The sequence below is a fragment of the Electrona antarctica genome, assembly GCF_951216825.1.
Source record: "Electrona antarctica genome assembly, chromosome: 22".
NCBI classification, from domain to species: Eukaryota; Metazoa; Chordata; class Actinopteri; order Myctophiformes; family Myctophidae; genus Electrona; species Electrona antarctica.
In genome coordinates, this window is record NC_136805.1 from 11,749,083 (window position 1) to 11,774,665 (window position 25,583).

Sequence of the window (25,583 nt, forward strand, 5' to 3'; positions counted from 1 at the left end):
AAAACATCACTTCCAGAAGTTTAACTTGATGAAATCTCACTCCACCCTCAAACAACCAGTTCGCTCCATCAATTGAACCTCTGGACTGAACACCTCTTCCGAGGGAGCACTCTCCCTCAGCATGTATACGGTCCCAGTCTAGGCTGCTAGACTGTGCCATTTTTATTATTTACTGCAATTTGTTTCTAAATGGTCAATACAAGCAAATAAACAGGAGAAGGGTGCATGGCAGTATTGCTGAGGTGCTGCTGACCTTGGTATAGAAGTCTAAAAGTGAAGAAAAGGCTGCACACTCATAGCCACGAGGCAGGATAATTTATTGAAAACCAACATTTTGAACTGGAAAAGTCTTCTTCGGGGATCGCATAGTAAATAAAATAAACAGTGCATTTTTGAGGGGCACTAGCCCCTCCTATGCCCAGCTTTGTGTGTCTCTCTGTGTGTACCATGGATTGGCTGAGCACGGAATGTGATGTACGATGTATGATGATAAGAGCGCCCCCTAGTGTCACACGACTCAACACAAGTGTGATTTTACTACGTGCTTCAAATCACCTATAAAGAAGTAGAGCTTGGCAGACAGCGCACTGAGCACAGCGTACGAGTGTGGCTAGCCTGAGTAGACTGCCGGACACATAATAACCACAGGCCTGTCCCTGGCCTGGACAACACTGAGTTGGACATGGGTTAGGGTTTATGATACATGGAAGAAGAAGCGGTCTAAAGGAACCCGGTGAGGGCCACCCACCGTTTGAAGGTGTCTAAACTTCAGGTTGTGGACCCAAGATAAGGCCACCGTTCAGAATGGTGGCGGCGGGTGTGTGTGTGTGTGTGTGTGTGTGTGTGTGTGTGTGTTAAGCATGTGCCACTCTGCAGTCCATCACTATTTAAGAGGTTAACCCATTTTGACCTGAGATCAGATTCTAAAAATGTCTGTTTGAAAATGACAGTTTTCTGAAAAAACTATGTTTCTACGTCAGTCGTTCTTCGATTTTTCAAAAATAGCAGACCTACAAGCTCGTAGCGCGCCACTCGGTGGCGCGCTATGAGCTTGTAGATCTGCTATTTTTCAATAGCTACAGCATAACATAATGCTAACACATGCCACACAGGCTCTGAGGCCTGACAACGGGCAACGGTTCACTTTCCTGGCCCGGCGGTCCTTTGTCGCATGTCACTCCCCGTCCCCGACTCTCTCTCCCCGTTTCCTGTCCTTCTACACTGTCTGTGACTATCAATAACGGCAAGAGAAGCCGGGACAAATAGCTTAGTAAAAAACAAAAACACTTCTTTAACCCTAAATTCGATCTCGGTCTCCACTCTCCACCCTCTTCTGGGTACGTGTAAAACCACGACGACTACTAGACGCACCATGTCAAGCAGTCAGATGGCATGATGGGGAGGACCCTGGCAGCTTTTTGTCAAATATACAGGTCCAATGAACTATTCAGCAGCAGACATTGTACTGGGTACAGTCTAGCTCCACTAACAATACTCACGCCTCTCTCCCATCTCTCTCTCTCTCTCTCTCCCATCTCTCTCTCTCCCCCATCTCCCTCTCTCTCTCTCTCTCTCTCTCATCAGCATGCAAAAACTACATTTGAATTGCCAAGACAAGCGTGAAATTAAGACAAACAAAAAAAAGGAATCAAACATACATTACTATATAGAGGGTATGCGCGTGACATCATCATACCCGGAAGTTATGCGGGAATGCCTACTGAGATGCAAAACATTAATATCTTGCCCATACATCCAAACAGAAAAGTCCTATATGATTGCATTAAACAACGTTAAACGACGAAACTCACTTTGCCACTCACTTTGCCACTCACTTTATGCATGCACCTAACCTCTATACTAGAATAAAGAAATTAACTAAAGGAGCTGTGCAACATTGTTTCCAATTCTTAAATTGTACCTATAGTCTGCCATTTACTAGTACATTAGGAATCAAAACTGTGACCCCAATCAGTTGGGCCAATAACATAAAACACCCACTCCAAGTAAGTTATCACATGCAATTGTTACATCTTCAAAATATTCAGGCAAAGAGACCAGTATACTTACTATTTCATTATGTAATCTGTTTTATAAGTTGGACTGGACTGGAATTCACTACCAGTGAATTAAGCTTTTCACCTGATAAACTATGCACAATATAGATGTATAAGTTAAACAGTGTATATAACATGTTGGGGTCTAGGTTCCTGCATGGGGCTCTTGCCCAGCTAAATCATTATCACAGGCTACAAATAGACTACAACTACTGAGAGATATGGAAAATGACAGGCCATGGTGTACAGTATACCACCAAATCATGTAAATATAGTCCCAGAGTTATGAAACAATATTATCAAATGGCATTGGTGATGAGTGTATACATTTTTAAAGGTTGAGTAGCAGCACACTGTAGCAGCATACATGTATGCATATCACTGTTTCAGACCAATAAACTATAACAGTTTCTTTCCAAATAAGTTTTCCAGAGCAAACTATAGACTTTGTAACTTGATAAATCACTGAAACGCACCACTAAAACCTCTTCATCAAGCTCGCATTAACGACACCAGTCTCTGTGTTTACCCAACAACACACACTTCATCATCACACAGTACTCAGCGCCTTGCCTCGACCCACGACTCCGAGCACGTCAATTTTTGTAGCCAACAAAACAAACAGCAATTCAATGTGATACAACGTCGCGCGACGCAAATTATCACAATTGACAATTAAGCGTTCCTACCTGTTTTATTAGAGCGCTTGTTGTTGTCGGTGTCTCCGGTGTGACTGGTCATTGTGGCGAAGAAGGAGAACCTGTACCTGCTGCTACCGCGGACGTTTCAGTCTCTAGAGCCCACTACTGACCGGACTAACAACAGTAGGCTACTGAGACACAGAGCTGGTATAGTGCGTGCGCGCCGTGCGCACCGTGCGCGCTGTGCCGCGCGATGAGTTGGAGCCAGAGAGCTGGTTGGAGCCAAAAGTGTGTAGCGTAAATGACTGACTGATATCTCATGTACTCCGTAGCAGCAGCAGTGGTGGAACCGTGGAACGTGGAAAGTATACGCCTACGGTAGGTAACTATAACAATACTATATAGGCTACTATAAAGCCTATTTAAGTATAGCAGCCTACAATTTTGAGGTTTTTGATTGATTGATTGAAATATTTATTAACAGTTTGCAGAATTACAGTACATTTCAAGCACAAACTCAATACAAAGACTGTTAACTGTGAGTGGACGACCCAATTAAGCATTACACTTGTTTACAAGAGGGTCCACCATGTTCAATTCATCAAAACAATTAGAGACGTACAAATAGACACTATATAGTCAAAGAACAGAACAGGAATTCATCATAGAGGTAAAAAGGGAAAAGAAACATATACAGTGAGGGGAAAAAAGGGATGTAGAGGTAGGTCTACATTCCAATTTTTATCAACTTTATGATTCTATACTGCACGACTTCTCAAAGGCTAGTATTTACTTTTTAGCTACTCCTACTCCACAAGACCACAACTGTTTGACAGATTTACTGTCGTTACTACTTACATATTTTTGATTAAAAAAATAACCAAATAAGCCCTACAGTTATAGGCCTACTTCGGCTAATTGAAAACAGCTGACCTACAAGCTCAAGTAGATCACTTGTAGTCTAGATCAGCTATTTGAAAAGGTTTTACAAATTTTAAAAAAATAATTCTGTAAGTAGGCCTATAGGCTACAGTGGAATCTGGATTATGAAATATATTGTGACAGAAATAAAGCTCTTAACAGTGGAATCTTGTGCCATTTTGTTAATGAAATAGAGCAATTTGTTTCTATTTCTAATCTTTATTAACACAAAACTTTAAGGTGCCCTTGTGGAACGGTGTTGGAACCAGGGGAGAGCCACCGTTTTATAAGCATTAGGCCATGGACCCCTGTTGTATAAAATTAGAATAATATGGAGACAGAAGACCAGGTAATGGCAATGTAGCTTCACTGTTTACTCTGAACAGAAGATTGCACATACAGTGGGTGTAACACAGCCGCGCATGACGATAACAGGGACAAAACTAGGGCTGTGTAACACCCGGGATTCGAACTCGGGCCTCCCGCGTGAAAATCCAACATCTTAACCACTAGACCAAAGGGATATCACCTTGGACCAGGGGAGATATTAGACTTTTGAGGCCATCAGGCAAGGCTCTGAGCCACTCTGATACACTGTCAATATACAACACAACCCCCCATAACTCTAAGAAGCAGAAATGGAACCAAATGGGCTTGGGTCCAGTTGTTTCCATTTGTACACTCAGAGTTACAGACCTGGATCAATTTGGTTCCTAATGCCCACTGGAACCCCATCAAGGACGACTGGGGGTCCCCAGACCCCACTTTGAGAACCATTGTTCTGAAGGAACCTGTGAGGGCTACAATCTGAAGATGTTGGGGTCTTAATTAAGTAGAAGCAGATGGGAGAGGCTGAGCACAAGGTCATCTGAGAAAGATGATGCTGCTGCTAGTGCTGGGCTATGAAGTGATGAAGTTCAGCACATTTGGCTTGAGTAGCAACCATGGAAACACTCAAGGGAATGAGAGTGGATGACATGCAGAAGAGAGAGAGGGGGGGGGGATTTGAGAATGTGCGTCAGCATTAGACAATAATAGTCAAGTCCCTGCCTAGCCATGACCAGTTGGAAGGGCCAGTCAAACGTAATCAACTTTTCATAGCACTAAAAGGGTAAAGCCTTTTTCACAGTGATACGGCCATTCAAGGTCATGGCAAAATTTAAGATGGCCAATTATGTCAAAAATTATCCCTTGGCTTACAATACACCAGTACTTTTCTATAATCTGGAACTTATTTGAATGAATATAAAGATATTTTAACCAATTGGTAGGCCTATAGTACTGAGACATTTAGAACCTGTTGTGAACCCTGGTGTCTTGTAGGACACCAGGGTCAACCTCCTCATTGATACATAGCCCTGCCTGAAGCCCATAAGCACAACATCTGCCCTGTCCAAGCAGGGATCCACTCTTGGGTCAGCAGCAGATGTTTGGTCTCCCACCCAATTGCCTCTCTTTGTTTGGAGAGGACATAAAACGTATGGATTGCAACTTGACTTCAGTACTGTAAAGTGGGTTAAAATGCTTCTAACAGATCACTCAAACAAAGTAATTTAGTAATTTACTTGCAGAGAAAGTTTCAATGCCCTCACATAAACCTTTAGGGGGTCCTTGTAAAGAAAAGATGGCCGTGACAACAGCCTCTGTCAAATGTCAGTGTTTACTTCTATAAATAACACACTGAAACGTTACAGCCACTTGGAGGAAGACAAATGGGCCACTGTGTCTAGGGAAATGTTGACCATGCTGTTGCTGTATCACCCTAACCCTTTCAAATACCCTCTGGATTCTTTCAGGGGTTCCAAATGACGGTGAAACGTTTAGGAATTAGGAGGTTCCGTTCCACACACCAGGGGAGACATCCATAGGCCATCGACAATTCTATGGTAAATGGAATTGATTTAATAAAGGTTATGAAAATAGTAGGGTACAACATCAAACAATGATGTTAAAGGAGAATTCCATACTAAAAGGCTTTCTTACCTTTCTTTGTAGTTGTTACGTCCCCACCAAAGAGGTCCAGGTGTTATTTTGTGCAAAAGCCCCATTCAATGGGAATTGAATGGGGCTATGGGATGTTGTGCTAATTCGCTTATTTCCATCGCTCAAAATTATAATTTTTCATAATGTAAATAATATCCCAAGCGGCAGACTTTACTACTTATTTAGATGGAAATAAGCGAATTAGCACAACACCCCATAGCCCCATTCAATTCAATGCAATTCATTGAGGGCTTATGGTAGGGGAAATAGCCAATAAGGAGTTTTTGCACAAAAAACACCTGGACCTCTTTGGTGGGGACGTAACGACTACAAAGAAAGGTAAGAAAGGTAAGAAAGCCTTCTAGCATGGAATTCTCCTTTAAGATTCTGTTCCATTTTGTGTAGCATAGAGTTGAAATGAGCAGCACCCTGACTAATAGACTATATGACCTGAGTGTCATTGGTATAGGTAACGCCTGTGTTTACCCTTATTTCATGTCAGAATAACGATTTCTGTGAAAAAAGGAATGAAGCTTTATCTGCCATGGGGCATAATCCCTTTTCTTTTTTGCCTTGTGCAAAAGGATAGTGTCACTTGTAGTGTAAATGTTTTTTTTGGTGTATATACTGAAGCGAGCACGTGTTTGTAAACTTTGCATGATGTGAAGAGGTGGGGTGCTGGGTGCTGTCAGTGATGGATGTAATGTAGTGTGGTCCGTGGAAACATAGTTGGAGTTGGAGCAACGTCCTGAAGTAATATGGCACCCAGCTTGACCAACGGAAAGGCATGGTCACCCTAAAAATAAAGGTGCACTGCACGCACGCACGCACGCACAGACACAGTAATGGCATGAACCATAGTCAATCCCAAGCCACTAAGGTCACATTCCCACCTAATACTTCGGTAGACTCGATGCGAATGGGCGGAGAAGTTGGGTTTCTTGCATATTTAGTTTGCTGCGGTTTGCCTTCACACTGCGCTGTATAACCGCAGCAGGGACCTTTATCAATGTGTTCAATTCATAAACTGTAGCCTACACAGTGAAATCTATGGTGTTAAAATTATACTCATAACGTGCATGTGTCGTGCCGTCGGGGACTGGACCTCTCTCTCCTCCTCCTCCTCCTCCTCCTCCTCCTCTCTCTCTCTCTCTCTCTCTCTCCGCACGCACTGTTCCTTTGGGCATAGAGGCGCACTGAGCACAGACAGACAAAGTCCCTACTCCCCACACAGTGACAGCACTCCATGTTTACGGCACGCACAGACAGACAGACAGAATATTCTGTAGGCTACACTGCAGTGTTTTTATGTGTTTCCTTAAGCAATTGATTAATGTACTCGTCCTCATTTTGACCAGGGCTTCGGTCTCCTCATTCGACCACGTCTATCCACGGTAACGGGACATCTTTGCGCTGCGTAAAATATGCCTTCTCCATCTCCAACTGTGTTTAGCTCCTCACCCGCCACATAGTTTGCTTCATTTCCTTTATTTTCCCGTTTTTGGTTGGAGTAGAATGCGGTTCTTTGATGCGCACTAGAATTCGAATGATGCTTTACACCAGCAGGATTCGTTTTAATCGCAGTAAAGCTTTCTGGTGTGAAGGTCAAGGTGTGTGTGTGTGTGTGTGTGTGTGTGTGTGTGTGTGTGTGTGTGTGTGTGTGTGTGTGTGTGTGTGTGTGTGTGTGTGTGTGTGTGTGTGTGTGTGTGTGTGTGTGTGTGTGTGTGTGTGTGTGTGTGTGTGTGTGTGTGTGTGTGTGTGTGTGTGTGTGTGTGCACAGAACCAACGCCATCTAGAAATTGCTACTGTAGTAAATTAGAATCAAGCTAATCAAGTGTACAAGCTTGTATGACGTATTTTACTGTCTCTACTGGACCTAGTCAAATCAACAAGTGCTTTGGGCATGAGAAGTACATTCAGCACTAATCGACTCCATCAGTGCTTTCATTAGAGGCCATTTTATTCCTGAGGTTCAGTACATACTGCACCCCAGAGCTATCCTGAATTTACCTCCAGCCAGGGATCAATAAAGCTTATCTTATCTCAATAAAAAACCTGAGCTGTCCCCTTCGCATTTCAATTTACCTGGTGCTAGCAACACCTTTGAAATCTAACACCTGCGAGCTTCAAAGTTTGTCTGAGATGCCGTCTTTTATCATATGATAAAACCTCTGGGAATTCTAAATCTTTCATTAGAAAGTGAAATCAGAAAGTAATGCCATTGCGATAGCAGTGATGACTATTTCAGTGGTCGGAAACAAATTTCAGCATTAAAGCTGCTATAAGCAATAATATGTCAAAATATTAATGACCTTTTTATTTTTTATTTTTTTGGTATTCAGACAGCCAGCAATGGGTAGAACGCTCCCAAAAAGAATTTAGTCTCTGTGACACATCTAGGGGCCGCAATCTGCATTCAAAGATGTTTCTAGAAGCTTTGCCATTGGCCGAAAAAAACGGCCCCTAGATGTGTCACAGAGACTAAAATCTTTTTGGGAACGTTCTACCCATTGCTGGCTGTCTGAATACCAAAAAATAAAAAGGTCATTAAAATGTTGACATATTATTGCTTATAGCAGCTTTAAAGGCCCGATCCATGCAGGATTGTTTGCACATGCTGTATCAATTTGGGTTATATTCAAATACATTCATAAAACAAACAGTTTTATAAAGAAATGTAAATGAAAAAATGCTATTTGGAACTTTAATATGGAAACTATTCATTTGGAATTTCAAAATAGAAGGCATTGCTCATGTTCATTTAAACAGTACTGAACTGACTTGTGAATCGTATTGTTGAACACTGAAATTAAAGATGTCTTTATCTGCCTGAGATTTTATTCACTCTTGACAAGAATTATTAGACACTGGGGAGGTGATGAATAAACTAAATAAAAAGTGATTTGGCAAAAGGGAAGAGTAGAGGGCTGGACTTGTCTTATCTATTATCTCTCACCTAACCCTTTTATGAGAAATAATAAAGTTATTATTAATAAATAATAAAGTTTAAAGCAAATATAGAAACATATTTTTCAACTGGCAGTAGGCATCTGACTGCTATGCAGTGTGACTTTTCTGTATACCCCTGCCACCAGCATCCATCCTTCTGCAATGGATGCTGTTAGATGTTTCATTTTAGATACAGGCTCAATCATTGGAAACAGATCAGGTATCTGCAAAGAAATCTCAAATGGCACCACAGAGTGTTATCAACACCTGGGGAGGATAGAGCGTACGTACTAAGCCTCCCACTGCCCTTGGCATTTAATGGCATTTCTGTCTGTTCAAGAAAATAGAGAAAACTGGTGCAATCTATTAGAAGCTAAATATCCCGCAATCTAAATATTCAGTAAGATAATTCACCCCCACAGGCAGAAGCGTGATGCTGAAAGGCAGATCAGAATGCAGAGTGAGGGATTTTTGATATACACAGGTTTAATGTTTGTCTTTAGTTCAAAGTTTGTTTATTAAACGCATTGACAATGAAGGGAAAATGTATGTCATAATGTGTCCTTTACGTCATATTGTCTCTTTATTGTTAATGGCGTTTAATGTTTGTGTTGGCACCGTTTGTTTTACATCACGATTACATCACCTAATCAACATGAGTTAGACTTTAATATATTAGCGCCCCTCACTTCACACGGGTGTGATTTTTTATAAACCTAACTTGTATGGAAAATACTTTCCAAACGGTACTTAAAGGCTATTAATTTTTTTTCTTCCTTTTTAATGCTTTTTTATGCTTTATTTTGGATAGTTCAGTGTAGAGAAACAGGAAATCAACGGCAAAGGCAGAGGAGAGACATGCAGTATGCGAGACAAGATGGGAGTCAAATTCTAACCTGGGTCATCGTGTTCACTAGAAGGATATGGTCTGTGCACCCATGCAGGCACCCTTCAAGGTCATTCTTTACCTGTCAGTATATGAAAAGGGATGCCTGTCCATCTTCAAATTAGATTTCTCCTTCATAAAATGATAGATAGGTCTATTTCCAGTGTTATTCTTCTGAATGCACCTTAGACTGGTGTCCTGTGACATGCAACGGAGTAATAGCCCATCTCTTTCCCCCCTTTTCCAGTCAGTCTACTGTCCTATCAAAAAGGGCATAAAAGCCCAAAAATAAACCTTAAAAAAAGAGGGGAAAAAGGATAGGACAAGATGAAAGCTGATAGGCACAGCCTCATGTTCCACAGGGAACGGAGATGATTAAGTAAGTAATGATTAGGAGAGATAAAAATGTGCCAGGCACATAGTGGATGACAAAGAAATACGTGTCTCTCTCACTTTCTCTTCATATCTTCCCTCTAAACAGTCATTTTTAGTTCACCTCTCAAACCATTATGATTCATGGTGGCAGTGTGGTAAGAAATGAGTTTTTTTTTTTTTTTTGATTGACAGCCCATTAAATGAGAAGTCATTTAGTGTGAATAGAGGGACTGCTTGCATTTGGTGGAGCAGCTGTCTATCTGTGGTCTGTGCATGTGCGAGCGTGCGCGTGCGCGCGTGCGTGCGTGCGTGCGTGCGTGCGTGCGTGCGTGCGTGTGCATGTAGTAGATGATCTATTTTGCCTATACTTTTGAAAACGCTGAGTGCGAATTTCCGAAAGCACACACATGTCTGAGGCTTTATAGATAGATAGGCAGTTTAAAAACAGTGTCATCAATTTGGAAAACGCCAACGTGGACTATACAACGAAGCTTGTTTCCATTGTGGTCCACTTTGTCAGTACCTGTTGTACCGTATGAGTTCCTTTTGTGCCCATATAGGGAGATCTCTGCATCTGTCTGTCTACCTGTGTCATGTTTTGCCCATACTGTAGATGGAGATCTCTGCATCTGTCAGTCCTTGACCCTTATGCCCATATGGAGATCACTGATGTCATCCGTATATGGCCATATATGGGCATGCCCCATTTGTTTCCATATATGGAGCTTAAAAACAAATAAATACTAGAGCTCTGGAGCTACCATCCACATTCTTTCCTGGCTCACCGAGTAAGACCACTATGGATTCAAAGGCCATGGCTTTCAAGGACTCTGGCAAGGCACCCGTGGAGACCGAGGCGGCCATTCACCGCATCCGCATCACTTTGACCAGCCGCAATGTGAAATCTCTGGAGAAGGTCTGCGCAGACTTGATCCGCGCTGCCAAGGAGAAGAGTCTCAAGGTGAAGGGACCAGTCCGCATACCAACCAAGACTCTGCGCATTACCACCAGGAAGACCCCCTGTGGGGAGGGGTCCAAGACTTGGGACCGCTTCCAGATGCGGATTCACAAGCGGCTGATCGACCTGCACAGTCCGTCAGAGATCGTCAAACAGATCACCTCCATCAGCATCGAGCCTGGCGTAGAGGTGGAGGTCACCATTGCTGATAGGACAGTCTACTGTCCTATCAAAAAGGGCATAAAAGCCCAAAAATAAACCTTAAAAAAAGAGGGGAAAAAGGATAGGACAAGATGAAAGCTGATAGGCACAGCCTCATGTTCCACAGGGAACGGAGATGATTAAGTAAGTAATGATTAGGAGAGATAAAAATGTGCCAGGCACATAGTGGATGACAAAGAAATACGTGTCTCTCTCACTTTCTCTTCATATCTTCCCTCTAAACAGTCATTTTTAGTTCACCTCTCAAACCATTATGATTCATGGTGGCAGTGTGGTAAGAAATGAGTTTTTTTTTTTTTTTTGATTGACAGCCCATTAAATGAGAAGTCATTTAGTGTGAATAGAGGGACTGCTTGCATTTGGTGGAGCAGCTGTCTATCTGTGGTCTGTGCATGTGCGAGCGTGCGCGTGCGCGCGTGCGTGCGTGCGTGCGTGCGTGCGTGCGTGCGTGCGTGTGCATGTAGTAGATGATCTATTTTGCCTATACTTTTGAAAACGCTGAGTGCGAATTTCCGAAAGCACACACATGTCTGAGGCTTTATAGATAGATAGGCAGTTTAAAAACAGTGTCATCAATTTGGAAAACGCCAACGTGGACTATACAACGAAGCTTGTTTCCATTGTGGTCCACTTTGTCAGTACCTGTTGTACCGTATGAGTTCCTTTTGTGCCCATATAGGGAGATCTCTGCATCTGTCTGTCTACCTGTGTCATGTTTTGCCCATACTGTAGATGGAGATCTCTGCATCTGTCAGTCCTTGACCCTTATGCCCATATGGAGATCACTGATGTCATCCGTATATGGCCATATATGGGCATGCCCCATTTGTTTCCATATATGGAGCTTAAAAACAAATAAATACTAGAGCTCTGGAGCTACCATCCACATTCTTTCCTGGCTCACCGAGTAAGACCACTATGGATTCAAAGGCCATGGCTTTCAAGGACTCTGGCAAGGCACCCGTGGAGACCGAGGCGGCCATTCACCGCATCCGCATCACTTTGACCAGCCGCAATGTGAAATCTCTGGAGAAGGTCTGCGCAGACTTGATCCGCGCTGCCAAGGAGAAGAGTCTCAAGGTGAAGGGACCAGTCCGCATACCAACCAAGACTCTGCGCATTACCACCAGGAAGACCCCCTGTGGGGAGGGGTCCAAGACTTGGGACCGCTTCCAGATGCGGATTCACAAGCGGCTGATCGACCTGCACAGTCCGTCAGAGATCGTCAAACAGATCACCTCCATCAGCATCGAGCCTGGCGTAGAGGTGGAGGTCACCATTGCTGATACGTAAACCAGCCTGTCTGATGTTCCAATAGAGGCAGAGAAAAAATAAAAAATAAAATAAAGTGAAAGAATATTTACAATCTAACATAATATTTACTCGCAACACGTAAAAATGTTAGCATGACACAAAATACTATAAATGCACCAGTGTACGTACGTACGTCTGTACGTCTGTAATCCACGATCGATAAATGACCCACTGACTTCAAATTCGACAAACGTGTTCCACTCAGCAGTGCAGTGCCTGGTGTCGAGTCGGTCAGACCCACGGTTTTTCAGAACCGCCCCAAAAAGTCCTCTGCCAGCTGGACAGGGCCAGTCTCATCATTCTGACGTCTGCATAAATTCCATATTTGGGCATGCCTGACAAAGAACTCCATATATGGGCATAAAAGGGACACAAAAAAAGAACATCCAACCAAAACTTGGGCAGGTGAGAAGATCAAAAATAAATATTTTTACATTTTTGATCTTCATAAAAGGGATACAGACATAATATCTGGGTTCGGCATGCATTTCCAACTTGCATCGTTCCAAGTAGGCCAGTGCCCAGCCCCAACGGGCACCGCTGTAGAGGCTCCAACGGGCACCGCTCTAGTCTAACAAATGTGACAGAAATGCTGTTCAAAATTCTTTACAGTCCAATAAATGTTCCCTCCTGGCATGAATTCCATTCAAACCATGCACTGTTTCTTCACTTAAACCCTGCAAAAACACGAGGCACCTCTATTAAAAGGGCACCGTTCAACAAAATGGAATGGACTGATGCATTATTAACCCATAGAAACCCGTCTTTCTACAACAGCGGAATGATGAGTCTTGCACAAAGGAAGCATACTAGCCTACTGTAATTCCACAGTTCTCTCGCCACACATAGGCCTAATAGATTTTCCCACCATGGAATAAATTCCTTTTTGCATACCCATAATGTAGACATTATATTGTCTACATTTGCACACACATTTGTGTGCAGGGCATGCATGCATCATGAATTATTTGAAAACTGTAATCTGTTTTTTATATTTTGTACTCGTTCGTTGCACTGTTGTCTGTGCTATTCTTTTGAGTGTTCAATGTTTAATGGACCACATTGGAAAGAAGCCTTTGGCTTTTGTGTCTCATCTCATCTAATCTCATCCATTTGGTGTTTTTAACTGCTGTCACTACCTCTACAAATGTCTGGAAGCAATATCAGTTCCAGACAAGGACAAGCTGCATGCGCCATCTAGTGGTTGTTTTGTCACAGTACACAGTGCAACCTAGTGTATTAGGAATTAAAGTAATCTCTCATTGCCATACATACCTACTGTATCTCCACCCTGTTTTAATAGCATGTTAGTAATATATATATTATAAAATGAATACTTTATCATGTAAGATAAATAATTAAAATAATAATAATATTTAAACAGTACACTTTTGTATAGACTACCACAAAGATACACAAATATAGAAGTAACAATATTTGTATTTCTAATCACTCATTACCTATGTATATACTATATATATTTTATATTTTTTATGGAGGGACAGACAGTAGGCTGACAGGAAACGGGGAGAGAGATGGGGGGGGAAGACATGCAGTAAAGGCCGTCGGGATCGGGAGTTGAACCTGCGGCACACTGCCAGACTGGATTACCAGCCAAGGTGCCTGGACCACTGAGCCATGGCCCAGGCCATTCCATTGATTTTCTGATTAGCCTGGTCTGCACCAATTGGTAATCAAATTGCCTTGTTTTCTCATACATAAATATGGACGTTGGAACTTGGAAGTAATTCTGCAGGTCCAGTGTAACTAGACACAGGAGCTTCTCCTGATTACATTGTTAGGAGTCGGACCCAGGTGGCAGACATAGACATAAAGCCTGGCATGGCCAGACTAATATCACTGCGTAGATATCAGTCTCAGACCTCGGTGTGGAAGATTTCTTTCCAAGGGCTGGCTACAAACCCATTCCAACAGGGGTGAGTGAAATGTAATTTAAACTGAGGAGTGCCAGACCAATCTCCCCAGGGATTATTTTTCTCCTGGCATGCAGATTCGTCTGGTTTCCAGGCTAGGCGCCCCTCACTTCACATTAATGTAGTATAGGCATGAGATCTCAGTACATTTTTAAAGAAAAATAACAGGCTGTAAAATGCTACAGAGTTGAAGGGCTCAGATCATGATGTTCAGAATATCTTAATTTATAGCATTTATATACATGTCTCACCCTCATAAGATTTTAATCGTTGATTAGTCACCTTTACAAAGAGGTATAACATGTAGGGATCGGACATTCCTGGAATGAGTAACACTGCTAACTGTGGGTTGCACCCCCAAAAACTTTGCCAAAATGAAATATTGTTCTGTTAGCATTCACTCTCGTTTTGAGCTTCAAGTGCTGGCAGGTGTGTGCCAGTCGCAGGTGTGTGCCACTCAGTCACAGGTGTGTGCCAGTCACAGGTGTGTGCCAGTCAATATGTGTTGTTTTTCCTTATTACTGTGGGAGAGTGCAATCATCCAATCCACTATGCAACTCAAAGCAAGGGTTGAATACCAGCCATTTGCCACACGTTTAGCAGTGTTACTCAGTCCAGGAATGTCCGATCCCTACATGCTATACCTCGTTGTAATTGTAAAGGTGACTAATCAACGATTAAGTTACAATACTAAAATTGATATTATTAAAGTAGAGAAATAATGGACCAAAGTTAAGTTTCCGAACTTTGTGTGCTGAGTTTATATACTATATATTATAGTATAAGATACCTAAATACGGCATCAAAACACATCAAAATCAGTGCCCAAATCGGTCGTGTGGTTCTCGAAATATGAGAAAGGACAGAAACTCACACTCACGCACATATGCAGAGATTTCATGCAATTACAGTAGGATGGAAATGTTGCATCATCATAAATGAATACACAAATTACAATTACAATTAATTTGTAATGCAAATTACAAACTACTCTTCATACTAAATATTTAACAGACAAGTCGAACAACATCAACCAGACAGAAATCACACTCGTGTGACGTGAGCGGTGCGTTTTATCATGATGATGATGTATGATGATGAGAACGTCAGTACATCAGCCAATCAAATCAGCCAATCGAAATACATTCCGTGCTACAAACACGTTCCTTGCTTACATGGACATACACACAAAGCTGTGCATAGGACCCGCTCAAAAATACGATAATACAACAACAGAAACAATACAAAGAGCACCTATATGAATCATTACATCGTAGATCTGTTATAATGATGATTAGTTAAAACATGAACGGGTAACGTCAAGGAGAGAGACGGCACAGTTTTAAGCTATTTAAAATGTGTTATGAACAGGTATGTTCCAGTCAGAAGTAGCTTTAAACTTAAAGGATTTTTGGCAACTGATTTAGATTTGATACATTTAGAACATCAAAGACAACCTGTGAACAATGTCTCAGTTGATTTCTAGAACTGCCATAAAACTGTGTCAGATACTGTGGATAATTTAGATGAATGCAGTTCTCTCAAAATGAGAGATGGCAGGTTTCACAGGGACGAAAACATGATACCATTGTAAAATCAATTAGGTGATCTTGTATTGTTTGTGTAAGGTACGATCAACATCAATCACTCACTTTTTGTCATGATGTGCCCGTTGTCAGAGTACCTGTTGTACTCATTGTACCCAGCTCATCAGTGATTGGCAAGACTGATATGACGTCAGAGGAATGTACTTTCAGAATCAAATATAAGCTGACACACACACTCAGCTCATAAAGTTTCACAGACCTCAAAATGGATAACAAAGGACAGATGGATAAATCGTATGCAGTGTGGGTAATTTTCTTCTTCTTGGGCCTGGGAAGTCTGTTGTCATGGAATTTCCTCATGACAGCAACAACGTACTTCGGCGGTAACTTGAACAACACGGTCAATGTGACTACGGCGTTAGGGGAAATATTACAGAACATGAGCTCATCAGTGATTGGTCAGGAATAATGACGTCAAAGGCATTTACATTCAGAATAAAAGTGCAGTACAAACACACTGCTCTGACAGAGTGTCATAGGCATCAAAATGGCTACCGAGGTACCGAGGGATAAGTATCATGCAGTGTGGATAATTTTCTTCATCTTGGGTCTGGCATGTCTGTTGCCTTGGAATTTCTTCATGACAGCAACAGAGTACTTCACCAAAAGGTTGAGCGATGCAGACGGAGATGTTTTGGAATCAATCTTCCCCAACGCGATGACACTGTCTGCCATGGTGCCCATGCTAATTTTCACATGCATCAACTCCTTCATACACCAGAGGATTCCACAGAAGCTGCGCATCTCAGGCAGTCTGACGGTTGTATTGGTGGTCTTCCTGTTGACAGCCGCGCTGGTGAAGGTGGAGATGGCACCAGTACCCTTCTTCTGTCTCACCATTTTCAAGATCATCTGCATCAACTCATTCGGTGCGATCTTCCAGGGTAGCCTGTTTGGACTGGCAGGGTTGCTACCTGCGTCTTACACCATGCCCATCATGACTGGACAAGGGCTGGCCGGCATATTCGCTGCATTCTCCATGATCTGTGCTCTGGCTACTGGCTCAGATCTGCAGGACAGTGCCTTTGGCTACTTCATCACTGCCTGTGTAATCATCTTACTGGCAATCTTCTCCTGCCTCGCACTGCCCAGAATAGAGTTTTTCCAGTACTACATGGAGAGCGACAGATCCAGGACATCCACTGATGAGGAGGAAAACAAGCAGGACCTGCTAAAGAAAGTGAAGCGACCAGAGGACAATCCAGTGGTTGTGGTCAATCTGACTGCAGAGGAGGACAAGCAAGTTGTTGTGGTCAGTCAGATTGAAGAGGAGAATAGGCCAGTTGTTTCTGTTCTTGCCATCTTCAAACAGATCTGGGTGATTGCCATGTGCGTCTGTTTCATCTTCACCGTTACCATCGCAACATTCCCAGCCATCACACTGGGCGTCAAGTCCACAGTAGCTGACAAAGGCTGGAACATGTACTTCATCCCTGTCTCGTGTTTCCTGCTCTTCAACGTGATGGACACCATTGGAAGGAGCCTGACTGCCGTCTGTATGTGGCCAGGTGAGGACAGTATCTGGTTGCCCATCCTGGTGGGTCTACGTGTGGTCTTCTTACCTCTGTTCATGCTGTGTAACGTGCAGCCTCGCAACTACCTACCTGTGTGGTTTGGCCACGACTTATGGTACATCCTCTTCATGATCGTCTTCGCTTTCTCCAATGGATACCTGGCCAGCCTATGCATGTGCTTTGGACCCAAGAAGGTCGCACAGCATGAAGCAGAGACAACAGGAGCTATCATGGTCTTCTTCCTGTCCGTGGGACTATCACTGGGTGCAGCACTCTCATTCGCCTTTAAAGCCATGATCTAGAACAGGGGTCTTCAATGTTCCCCAGGCTAATGACCCCTTAGCTGATACAGAGACTAACCCTTGGTCCCTCCATCTTCTCTTTCTTTTGCTAGCCCCTCGAACTTTTGAAATTACATCATATGGTGGCCGAGTCTATTTGTTTAGAGCACTTTAAGCAGAGTGGCAGCCAAGTCTATGGACGTTTGTTTGTTTACAGCACTTTAAACGAACATTACCAGGCACCCGCCCTCGCTTAACGTGTGATGTTTTTGAGTGGTGCAAACCACTCCAACAACCAGCTTTGTCTGTATGTTTGTGTACGTGTCCGTGTACCTGTGTACGTGTCCGTGCAAAGGTGAGCATGGTTACTATGGTTAGTGTGTGACGTCACTGACATAGCTGATCAGACTATATAAGACCTTGCACCAGTTCACACGGGTGTGATTTTTTTTAAAGAAAGCCTTCAGTTCTACTAACTTGTAAGAAACGTTTGCCTAAGTAACTACTCTAACCAAACCAATGTTCAAAAATGCACAAGCAAGTTATGGCAATCACCCCCTTACCAGTGTGTTTACCATAGTTCTGCCTACGTGATGTCTAATATGTATAGAAGCCTCTGTCCTACCTGTCCCAAGGCAGAGTATACAATTTATGTAGAGGACAGATAGTAAATAAATAAAATAGTTTGCTCTGGGATTATAAATGAGGGCTACAAGGGACAGGGATACACAACGGTGAAACGTTTCAGAGACGAACCGAAGGTGGGACCCATTTATAGACAGCAGATGGTTATGATTGGATGAAGGTGGAGTCAGGTTGATTGACAGCATAATGAGGTGATTGGTGACTTCAGACCGTAGAGTGATAGAGAGAAATAGTGGGAAGGAGAGACAGGGGGAGGAATACACAGAAATCCCAGAAGAGATGGGTTTGCATCAGTGCATAACACCAGAGTCTGACCTGAAGATGCACCACTAATACAGCAGTTATGGAGCCACATCACATTTTGAAATGTTATTTATCTTTGCTGATATGTCTACCAGGAGGGTCTTGAACGTTTTCAGGCCAAGGACCCCTGAGAGGGAGACAAAGTGGGGACGGCCAAATACAAATTGTGTAAAACTAACTGTTTCATATTTAACTTATTTTTTTTTAAGCCTTCCATGCAACTTGGCCTTTAGTACCGGCAAGAAGGACAATCTGCTTAAGCATTCGACATGCTAGGCAAAAATGCTTACAAAAATGCTCACTATGCTAACAAAAGGATGGTGCATTGCAATGCCTTGTGAGCTAGTAGATCTGCTATTTTCAAGTCATTGACAATGAAAGGGGAATTCAGGTCAAATGTCCGCTAAATCTTGTCCCTACATATCTCAAGATTTGCCATTGACAATGAACGGAGGAATTAGGTCAAAATTCCGCTAAATGTGACGTAAATTAAACATCAAAACATTAAATGCCATTGACATTGAAGGGAAAAGTTACGTCATATGTAAACGAGAAAATCAGATAACCAATCACAGGCAACACGCATTCTGATTGGCCAGTAGGACAATAAGCATGATGATGTATGAAGCATGATGTATAAGAGCACCCCTCACTTCACACGGGTGTGATTTATTTTTAACTCATAACCCATAATCAAAGTCCTGGTCCATTGTTTAGATCACACTGGGTTACTTTAACTTTAACAAAGAGATTGATGTACTTTTTTGAGTGGTGTAAACCACTCCTACAACTGGCTTTGTTAGTTTACGTGTCTGTTCGTACCAAAAAATGAGCATGGTTGCTATGGTCACCCAGTTCACACGGGTGTGATTTCATTACGTCAGACATTACGTCAGACCACAGTTGATCAGTCTATATAAGACCTTACACCACTCAGTTCACACGGGTGTGATTTTTCTCTCCAGTCATTGATTTAGGCTACTGAGAAAAAAAGGCAGTGTCTAACAATGGCAGTCTGGGACGTCAGTTATCTCTGACATATCTAAGTCAGATCTTATGACTCCATATTTGGGCATGGCTTCAGCCTGATCTGAGCCCCATTATCTTCCCATTTTAAAATTTAAATTTGTACAACAAAATATATGAAAAAAATCACACCCGTGTGAACTGAGTGGTGTAAGGTCTTAGACTGATCAGCTGTGGTCTGACGTAATGTCTGATGTAATGAATTCACACCCGTGTGAACTGGGTGACCATAGCAACCATGCTCATTTTTTGGTACGAACAGACAGACAGACAAACAGACAGACAAGTAAACTAACAAAGCCAGTTGTAGGAGTGGTTTACACCACTCAAAAATGCATGGAGGTACTTCCTTAGGAATGAAGTTTCTGCTGATTGGTCCAGTGGTTTGTAGGATCAGATAGACAGACAGACAGACGACAAGACAAGACAAGACAAGACAAGACAAGACAGACAGACAAAACCATATTTTGGAGACGGCTTTTAAATGAAAGGTCACTTCCCTTCTTCAGGTAGACACATTTCCAGAAAAGGTGAATTCAGCTCTGATTGGTCTAGAGTTGTTTAGTTTGATATGATGTAAGAGACATTTACTTCCTGAGACAAATATAAGCATGGCACATTGACGATGTAGTGGCAGTTGACATTATTATCCTGTGCAAAATGATTAACTAAATGTTTACAAATACGACTACAATATCATCTATAACTTACCTATTTGGATTCAGACCAGCCGTTTCCTGGCTGTCCGTCTAGATCTGAAAAGGATCCCTAGTTTATCAGCAATAGAAGGAAGAATAGGAGAAAGCAAAGGAATCGCCATGGCTCAGATCCTGCCTATCCGCTTTCAGGAGCACTTGCAGCTCCAAAACCTGGGGATCAATCCGGCAAACATAGGCTTCAGCACCCTGACGATGGAGTCGGACAAGTTCATCTGCATCAGGGAGAAAGTGGGTGAGCAGGCCCAGGTGGTGATCATCGACATGGCCGACCCCAACACGCCCATTCGCAAGCCCATCTCTGCCGATAGTGCCATCATGAATCCCGCCAGCAAAGTCCTCGCACTTAAAGCCGCCAAAAACCTTCAAATCTTCAACATTGAGATGAAGATGAAGATAAAGGCTCACACCATGACAGATGATGTGACCTTCTGGAAGTGGATCTCCATCAACACAGTGGCACTTGTGACTGACAACACCGTCTACCACTGGAACATGGAGGGTGACTCACAGCCTGTCAAAGTCTTCGACCGCCACTCCAGCCTGGAGGGCTGCCAGATCATCAACTACCGCACGGACGCCAAGCAGAAGTGGCTCCTACTTGTTGGCATCACAGCCCAACAGAATCGTGTGGTGGGAGCCATGCAGTTGTACTCTGTAGACAGGAAGGTGTTTCAGCACATTGAAGGCCACGCCGCCAGCTTTGCTCAGTTTAAGATGGAGGGGAACACGGAAGAATCAACCCTGTTCTGCTTTGCTGTCAGAGGGCAGGATGGAGGAAAGCTACACATCATTGAAGTGGGCACGCCTCCAATTGGCAACCAACCATTTCCAAAGAAAGCTGTGGATGTGTTCTTCCCTCCAGAGGCTCAGAATGACTTCCCAGTAGCAATGCAAATAAGTTCCAAGCAGGGCATGATTTTCCTAATCACCAAATATGGCTACATCCACCTGTATGACCTGGAGACGGGAACCTGTATCTACATGAACCGTATCAGCAGCGATACTATCTTTGTCACTGTGCCGCACGAAGCAACCGCCGGCATCATCGGTGTCAATAGAAAGGGACAGGTGCTGTCCGTATGTGTGGAGGAGGAGAACATCATACCTTACATTACCAACGTGCTGCAGAACCCAGACCTGGCTCTGCGCATAGCCGTGCACAACAATTTGGCTGGTGCAGAGGAGCTCTTTGCGAGCAAGTTCAACAACCTTTTTGCCAGTGGCAACTACTCTGAAGCAGCCAAGGTGGCTGCCAATGCACCAAAGGGTATCCTGCGTACCCCAGACACTGTTTCCCGCTTCCAGAGTGTGCCGGCCCAGCCGGGCCAGACCACTCCTTTGCTGCAGTACTTTGGCATCCTGTTGGACCAGGGTCAGCTCAACAAGTTTGAGTCCCTGGAGCTGTGCCAACCTGTCCTTCAGCAAGGACGTAAGCAGCTGCTGGAGAAGTGGCTGAAGGAAGAAAAGCTAGAGTGCTCTGAGGAGCTGGGTGACCTTGTGAAGACAGTGGACACCACCTTGGCCCTTAGCGTATACCTGAGAGCCAACATCCCCAACAAAGTCATCCAGTGCTTTGCCGAGACTTTCCAGTTCCCCAAGATTGTCCTGTACGCTAAGAAGGTGGTCTACACTCCAGACTGGATCTTCCTGCTAAAGAATGTGATGCGACTTAATCCAGAGCAGGGCCTGCAGTTCGCCCAGATGTTGGTCCAAGACGAGGAGCCACTGGCTGACATCACACAGATTGTGGATGTGTTCATGGAGCACAACTTGCTACAGCAGTGTACCTCCTTCCTCCTGGATGCCCTGAAGAATAACAGACCCACAGAGGGACTACTGCAGACTCGTCTGCTGGAGATGAACCTGATGCATTCCCCTCAGGTTGCTGATGCCATCCTGGGGAACAAGATGTTCACCAACTACAAGCGTGCCCACATCGCCCAGCTGTGTGAGAAGGCTGGTCTCCTGCAGAGGGCGCTTGAGAACTACACTGACCTGTATGACATCAAACGTACGATACTGCACACAAACTTGCTCAACCCAGAGTGGCTGGTGAACTTCTTTGGCTCCTTGTCAGTGGAAGACTCTCTGGAGTGTCTCAGGGCCATGCTGTCAGCAAACATCCGCCAGAACCTGCAGATCTGTGTCCAGGTGGCCTCCAAGTACCACGAGCAGCTTTCCACACAGTCACTGACAGAGCTCTTTGAGTCCTTCAAGAGCTTTGAAGGTATGTTCTACTTCCTGGGCTCCATTGTGAACTTCAACCAGGACCCAGAGGTCCAATTCAAGTACATCCAGGCAGCCTGCAAGACGGGCCAGATCAAAGAAGTGGAGCGGATCTGTAAGGAGAGCAACTTCTACGACCCCGAGCGCATCAAGAACTTTCTCAAGGAGGCCAAGCTCACCGACCAGCAGGCACTCATCATTGTATGCGACCGCTTTGACTTTGTCCATGACTTAGTCCTCTACCTCCACCGCAACAACCTGCACAAGTACATTGAGTTCTATGTGCAGAAAGTGAATCCCAGCCGTCTACCTGTGGTGATTGGAGGTTTGTTTGATGTGGACTGCTCTGAAGATGTGATCAAAAGTCTGATCCTGGGGGTCAAAGGACAGTTCTCCACTGATGAACTGGTGGCTGAGGTGGAGAAGAGGAACAGACTGAATATGCTCCTGCCCTGGCTGGAGAGTCGTATCCATGAAGGCTGTGAAGAGCCAGCTACCCACAATGCTGTGGCCAAGATTTACATAGACAGCAACAACAACCCGGATTACTTTCTCACGGAGAACCCCCATTATAACAGCCATGTGGTGGGCAAATATTGTGAGAAAAGAGACCCTCACCTGGCCTACGTGGCCTACAAGAGAGGACAGTGTGACCAGGAACTCATCAATGTGTGCAATGAGAACTCCCTCTTCAAGAGTCTGTCTCGTTATCTTGTGCACCGCAAGGACCCTGAGCTGTGGGCCAGTGTGCTGGTGGAGACCAACCTCTTCAGAAGACCACTAATTGATCAGGTGGTACAGACAGCTCTGTCGGAGACCCAGGACGCAGAGGAGGTATCAGTCACAGTCAGGGCTTTCATGACTGCAGACCTGCCCAACGAACTCATTGAGCTGCTGGAGAAACTCTTGTTGCACAACTCTGTCTTCAATGAACATAGAAACCTCCAGAACCTGCTGATCTTGACAGCAATCAAATCCAACCGTACACACGTGATGCAGTACATCAACAAGCTGGACAACTATGATGCCCCAGACATTGCCAATATCGCTATCAACAACCAGCTCTTCGAAGAGGCCTTCGCCATCTTCAAGAAGTTCAACGTCAACACCTCTGCCATGCAAGTGTTGATTGATCATATTGGCAACTTGGATCGGGCATATGAATTTGCAGAGCGCTGCAATGAGCCAGCTGTGTGGAGCCAGCTGGCTAATGCTCAGCTACAGAAGGGTGACACAACTGCAGTCAAGGAAGCCATTGACTCCTTCTTCAAAGGCAATGACCCGTCCGCATACATGGAAGTGGTACAGGCTGCCGATCAGAATGGTAACTGGGAGGACTTGGTTAAGTTCCTACAGATGGCTCGCAAGAAGGCCCAAGACTCCTATGTGGACACAGAGCTGATCTTTGCCCTGGCCAAGACCAACCGTCTGGCTGAACTGGAAGAATGTATCAATGGACCCAACAATGGCCACATCCAGCAGGTCGGTGATCGGTGCTATGATGAGAAAATGTACGAGGCAGCAAAATTGCTGTACAACAACGCGTCCAACTTTGGGCAGCTAGCCCTGACTCTGGTGCACTTGGGCGAGTACCAGGCGGCCGTGGATGGGGCCCGCAAGGCCAACAGCACCCGCACCTGGAAGGAGGTATGCTTTTCCTGCGTACGTGGAAAGGAGTTCAGACTAGCACAGATGTGTGGCCTCCACGTTGTGGTTCATGCCGACGAGCTGGAGGACCTCATCAAATACTACCAGAGCAGTGGCTACTTTGAGGAGCTGATCTCCATGTTGGAGGCAGCACTCGGGCTTGAGCGTGCTCACATGGGCATGTTCACAGAACTGGTCATTCTCTACTCACAGTTCAAGCCCCAGAAGATGCGGGAGCACTTGGAGTTATTCTGGTCCCGCATCAACATTCCCAAGGTGCTGCGGGCGGCTGAACAGGCCCACCTGTGGGCTGAGCTCGTCTTCCTGTATGACAAGTATGAGGAGTTTGACAATGCCATCATGACCATGATAAACCATGCAACAGATGCGTGGAAGGAGGGACAGTTTAAGGACATGATCACCAAGGTGGCCAACGTGGAGCTGTACTATAAAGCGATCCAATTCTATTTGGAGTTAAAGCCTTTGTTACTGAATGACTTGCTCATCGTGCTGTCCCCCAGTCTGGACCTCTCCCGTGTCGTTAGCTTCTTCACCAAGGTGAAACAGCTGCCTCTGGTCAAGCCCTATCTGTGGTCATTACAGAACCACAACAACAAATCCATCAATGAAGCACTTAACAACCTGTTCATCGCAGAGGAGGACTATCAGGCACTGAGGACGTCAATAGATAACTACGACAACATTGACACCATTTCACTGGCCCAACACTTGGAGAAGCACGAGCTGATCGAGTTCAGGAGAATTGCCGCCTACCTCTACAAGAGCAGCAACCGCTGGAAGCAGAGCATGGAGCTCTGCAAGAAGGACAAACTCTACAAGGATGCCATTTTGTACACATCTGAGTCCACGGACACAGATTTGGCAGAGGAACTTCTGGCCTGGTTCGTCCAGGAGGGCAAGAAGGAGTGTTTCACTGCATGCCTCTTCACCTGCTATGACCTGATGCGGCCTGACGTGGTGCTGGAGATGGCATGGAGGCACGGCATCATGGACTTTTGTATGCCGTATTTCATCCAGGTCATGAGGGAGTACATCGGCAAGGTTGACAAGTTAGAAACCTCAGAGGCCCTAAGGAAAGAGGAGGAGCAGGCAACAAAGACACAGCCGTTGGTCTATGCCACACCCCAGCTGACATTGCTGGCAGCAGGCCCCAGTGTGCCCGTGGCCCCACAGCAGGCCCTAAGCTTCCCTTTGCAGAATTACAGCTATGCTTTCCAGGCTTGTGCCCAGCTCTCCAAAAAGCCAGGCTTCGGTTTTGGCATGTGATGCCTGATTTATACTTGGTTGTGAGCCATGCTGCGCACCAACAATAGCAAATCTGCAAGCTCTGATTTATACTTCTCAGTATAAATCA

The 25,583-nt window shown here is 44.3% G+C and overlaps 5 protein-coding genes across 5 annotated transcripts in view; 4 read left to right on the top strand and 1 right to left on the bottom strand.

Annotated features, from left to right (window-relative positions):
* LOC306915484 (zinc finger protein 385B-like) overlaps positions 1-2,997 on the bottom strand; it is a 127,338-nt gene extending 124,341 nt beyond the window's left edge. Inside the window, exon 1 of the mRNA XM_079492826.1 lies at positions 2,747-2,997. Within this exon, the coding sequence (XP_079348952.1) occupies positions 2,747-2,798 (52 nt within the window). The 5' untranslated portion in view covers positions 2,799-2,997. The remainder of the gene's footprint in view (positions 1-2,746) is intronic.
* A 7,590-nt stretch (positions 2,998-10,587) lies between these two features.
* On the top strand, positions 10,588-11,028 carry LOC306914977 (small ribosomal subunit protein uS10-like; the record flags this gene model as incomplete). Its single annotated transcript, XM_079492219.1, has 1 exon — positions 10,588-11,028. The coding sequence occupies exon 1, from the start codon at positions 10,612-10,614 to the stop codon at positions 11,026-11,028; it is 417 nt and encodes a 138-aa protein (XP_079348345.1). The 5' UTR covers positions 10,588-10,611.
* Positions 11,029-11,886: 858 nt separating this feature from the next.
* On the top strand, positions 11,887-12,318 carry LOC306914862 (small ribosomal subunit protein uS10-like). The gene has a single exon (XM_079492075.1). The coding sequence runs from the start codon at positions 11,911-11,913 to the stop codon at positions 12,283-12,285; it is 375 nt and encodes a 124-aa protein (XP_079348201.1). The 5' UTR covers positions 11,887-11,910; the 3' UTR covers positions 12,286-12,318.
* Positions 12,319-16,334: 4,016 nt separating this feature from the next.
* On the top strand, positions 16,335-17,663 carry LOC306915243 (equilibrative nucleoside transporter 1-like; the record flags this gene model as incomplete). Its single annotated transcript, XM_079492529.1, has 1 exon — positions 16,335-17,663. One exon carries the CDS (start codon positions 16,335-16,337, stop codon positions 17,661-17,663), a length of 1,329 nt encoding a protein of 442 aa, XP_079348655.1.
* Positions 17,664-20,434: 2,771 nt separating this feature from the next.
* On the top strand, positions 20,435-25,495 carry LOC306914978 (clathrin heavy chain 1-like; the record flags this gene model as incomplete). The annotated part of the gene is made up of 1 exon (XM_079492220.1): positions 20,435-25,495. The coding sequence occupies one exon, from the start codon at positions 20,435-20,437 to the stop codon at positions 25,493-25,495; it is 5,061 nt and encodes a 1,686-aa protein (XP_079348346.1).
* Between the last annotated feature and the right edge of the window lie 88 nt (positions 25,496-25,583).

Excerpts from the sequence above, each read along its gene's own strand:
- LOC306914862 (XM_079492075.1), top strand. The coding sequence starts at position 11,911 with ATGGATTCAAAGGCCATGGCTTTCAAGGACTCTGGCAAGGCACCCGTG.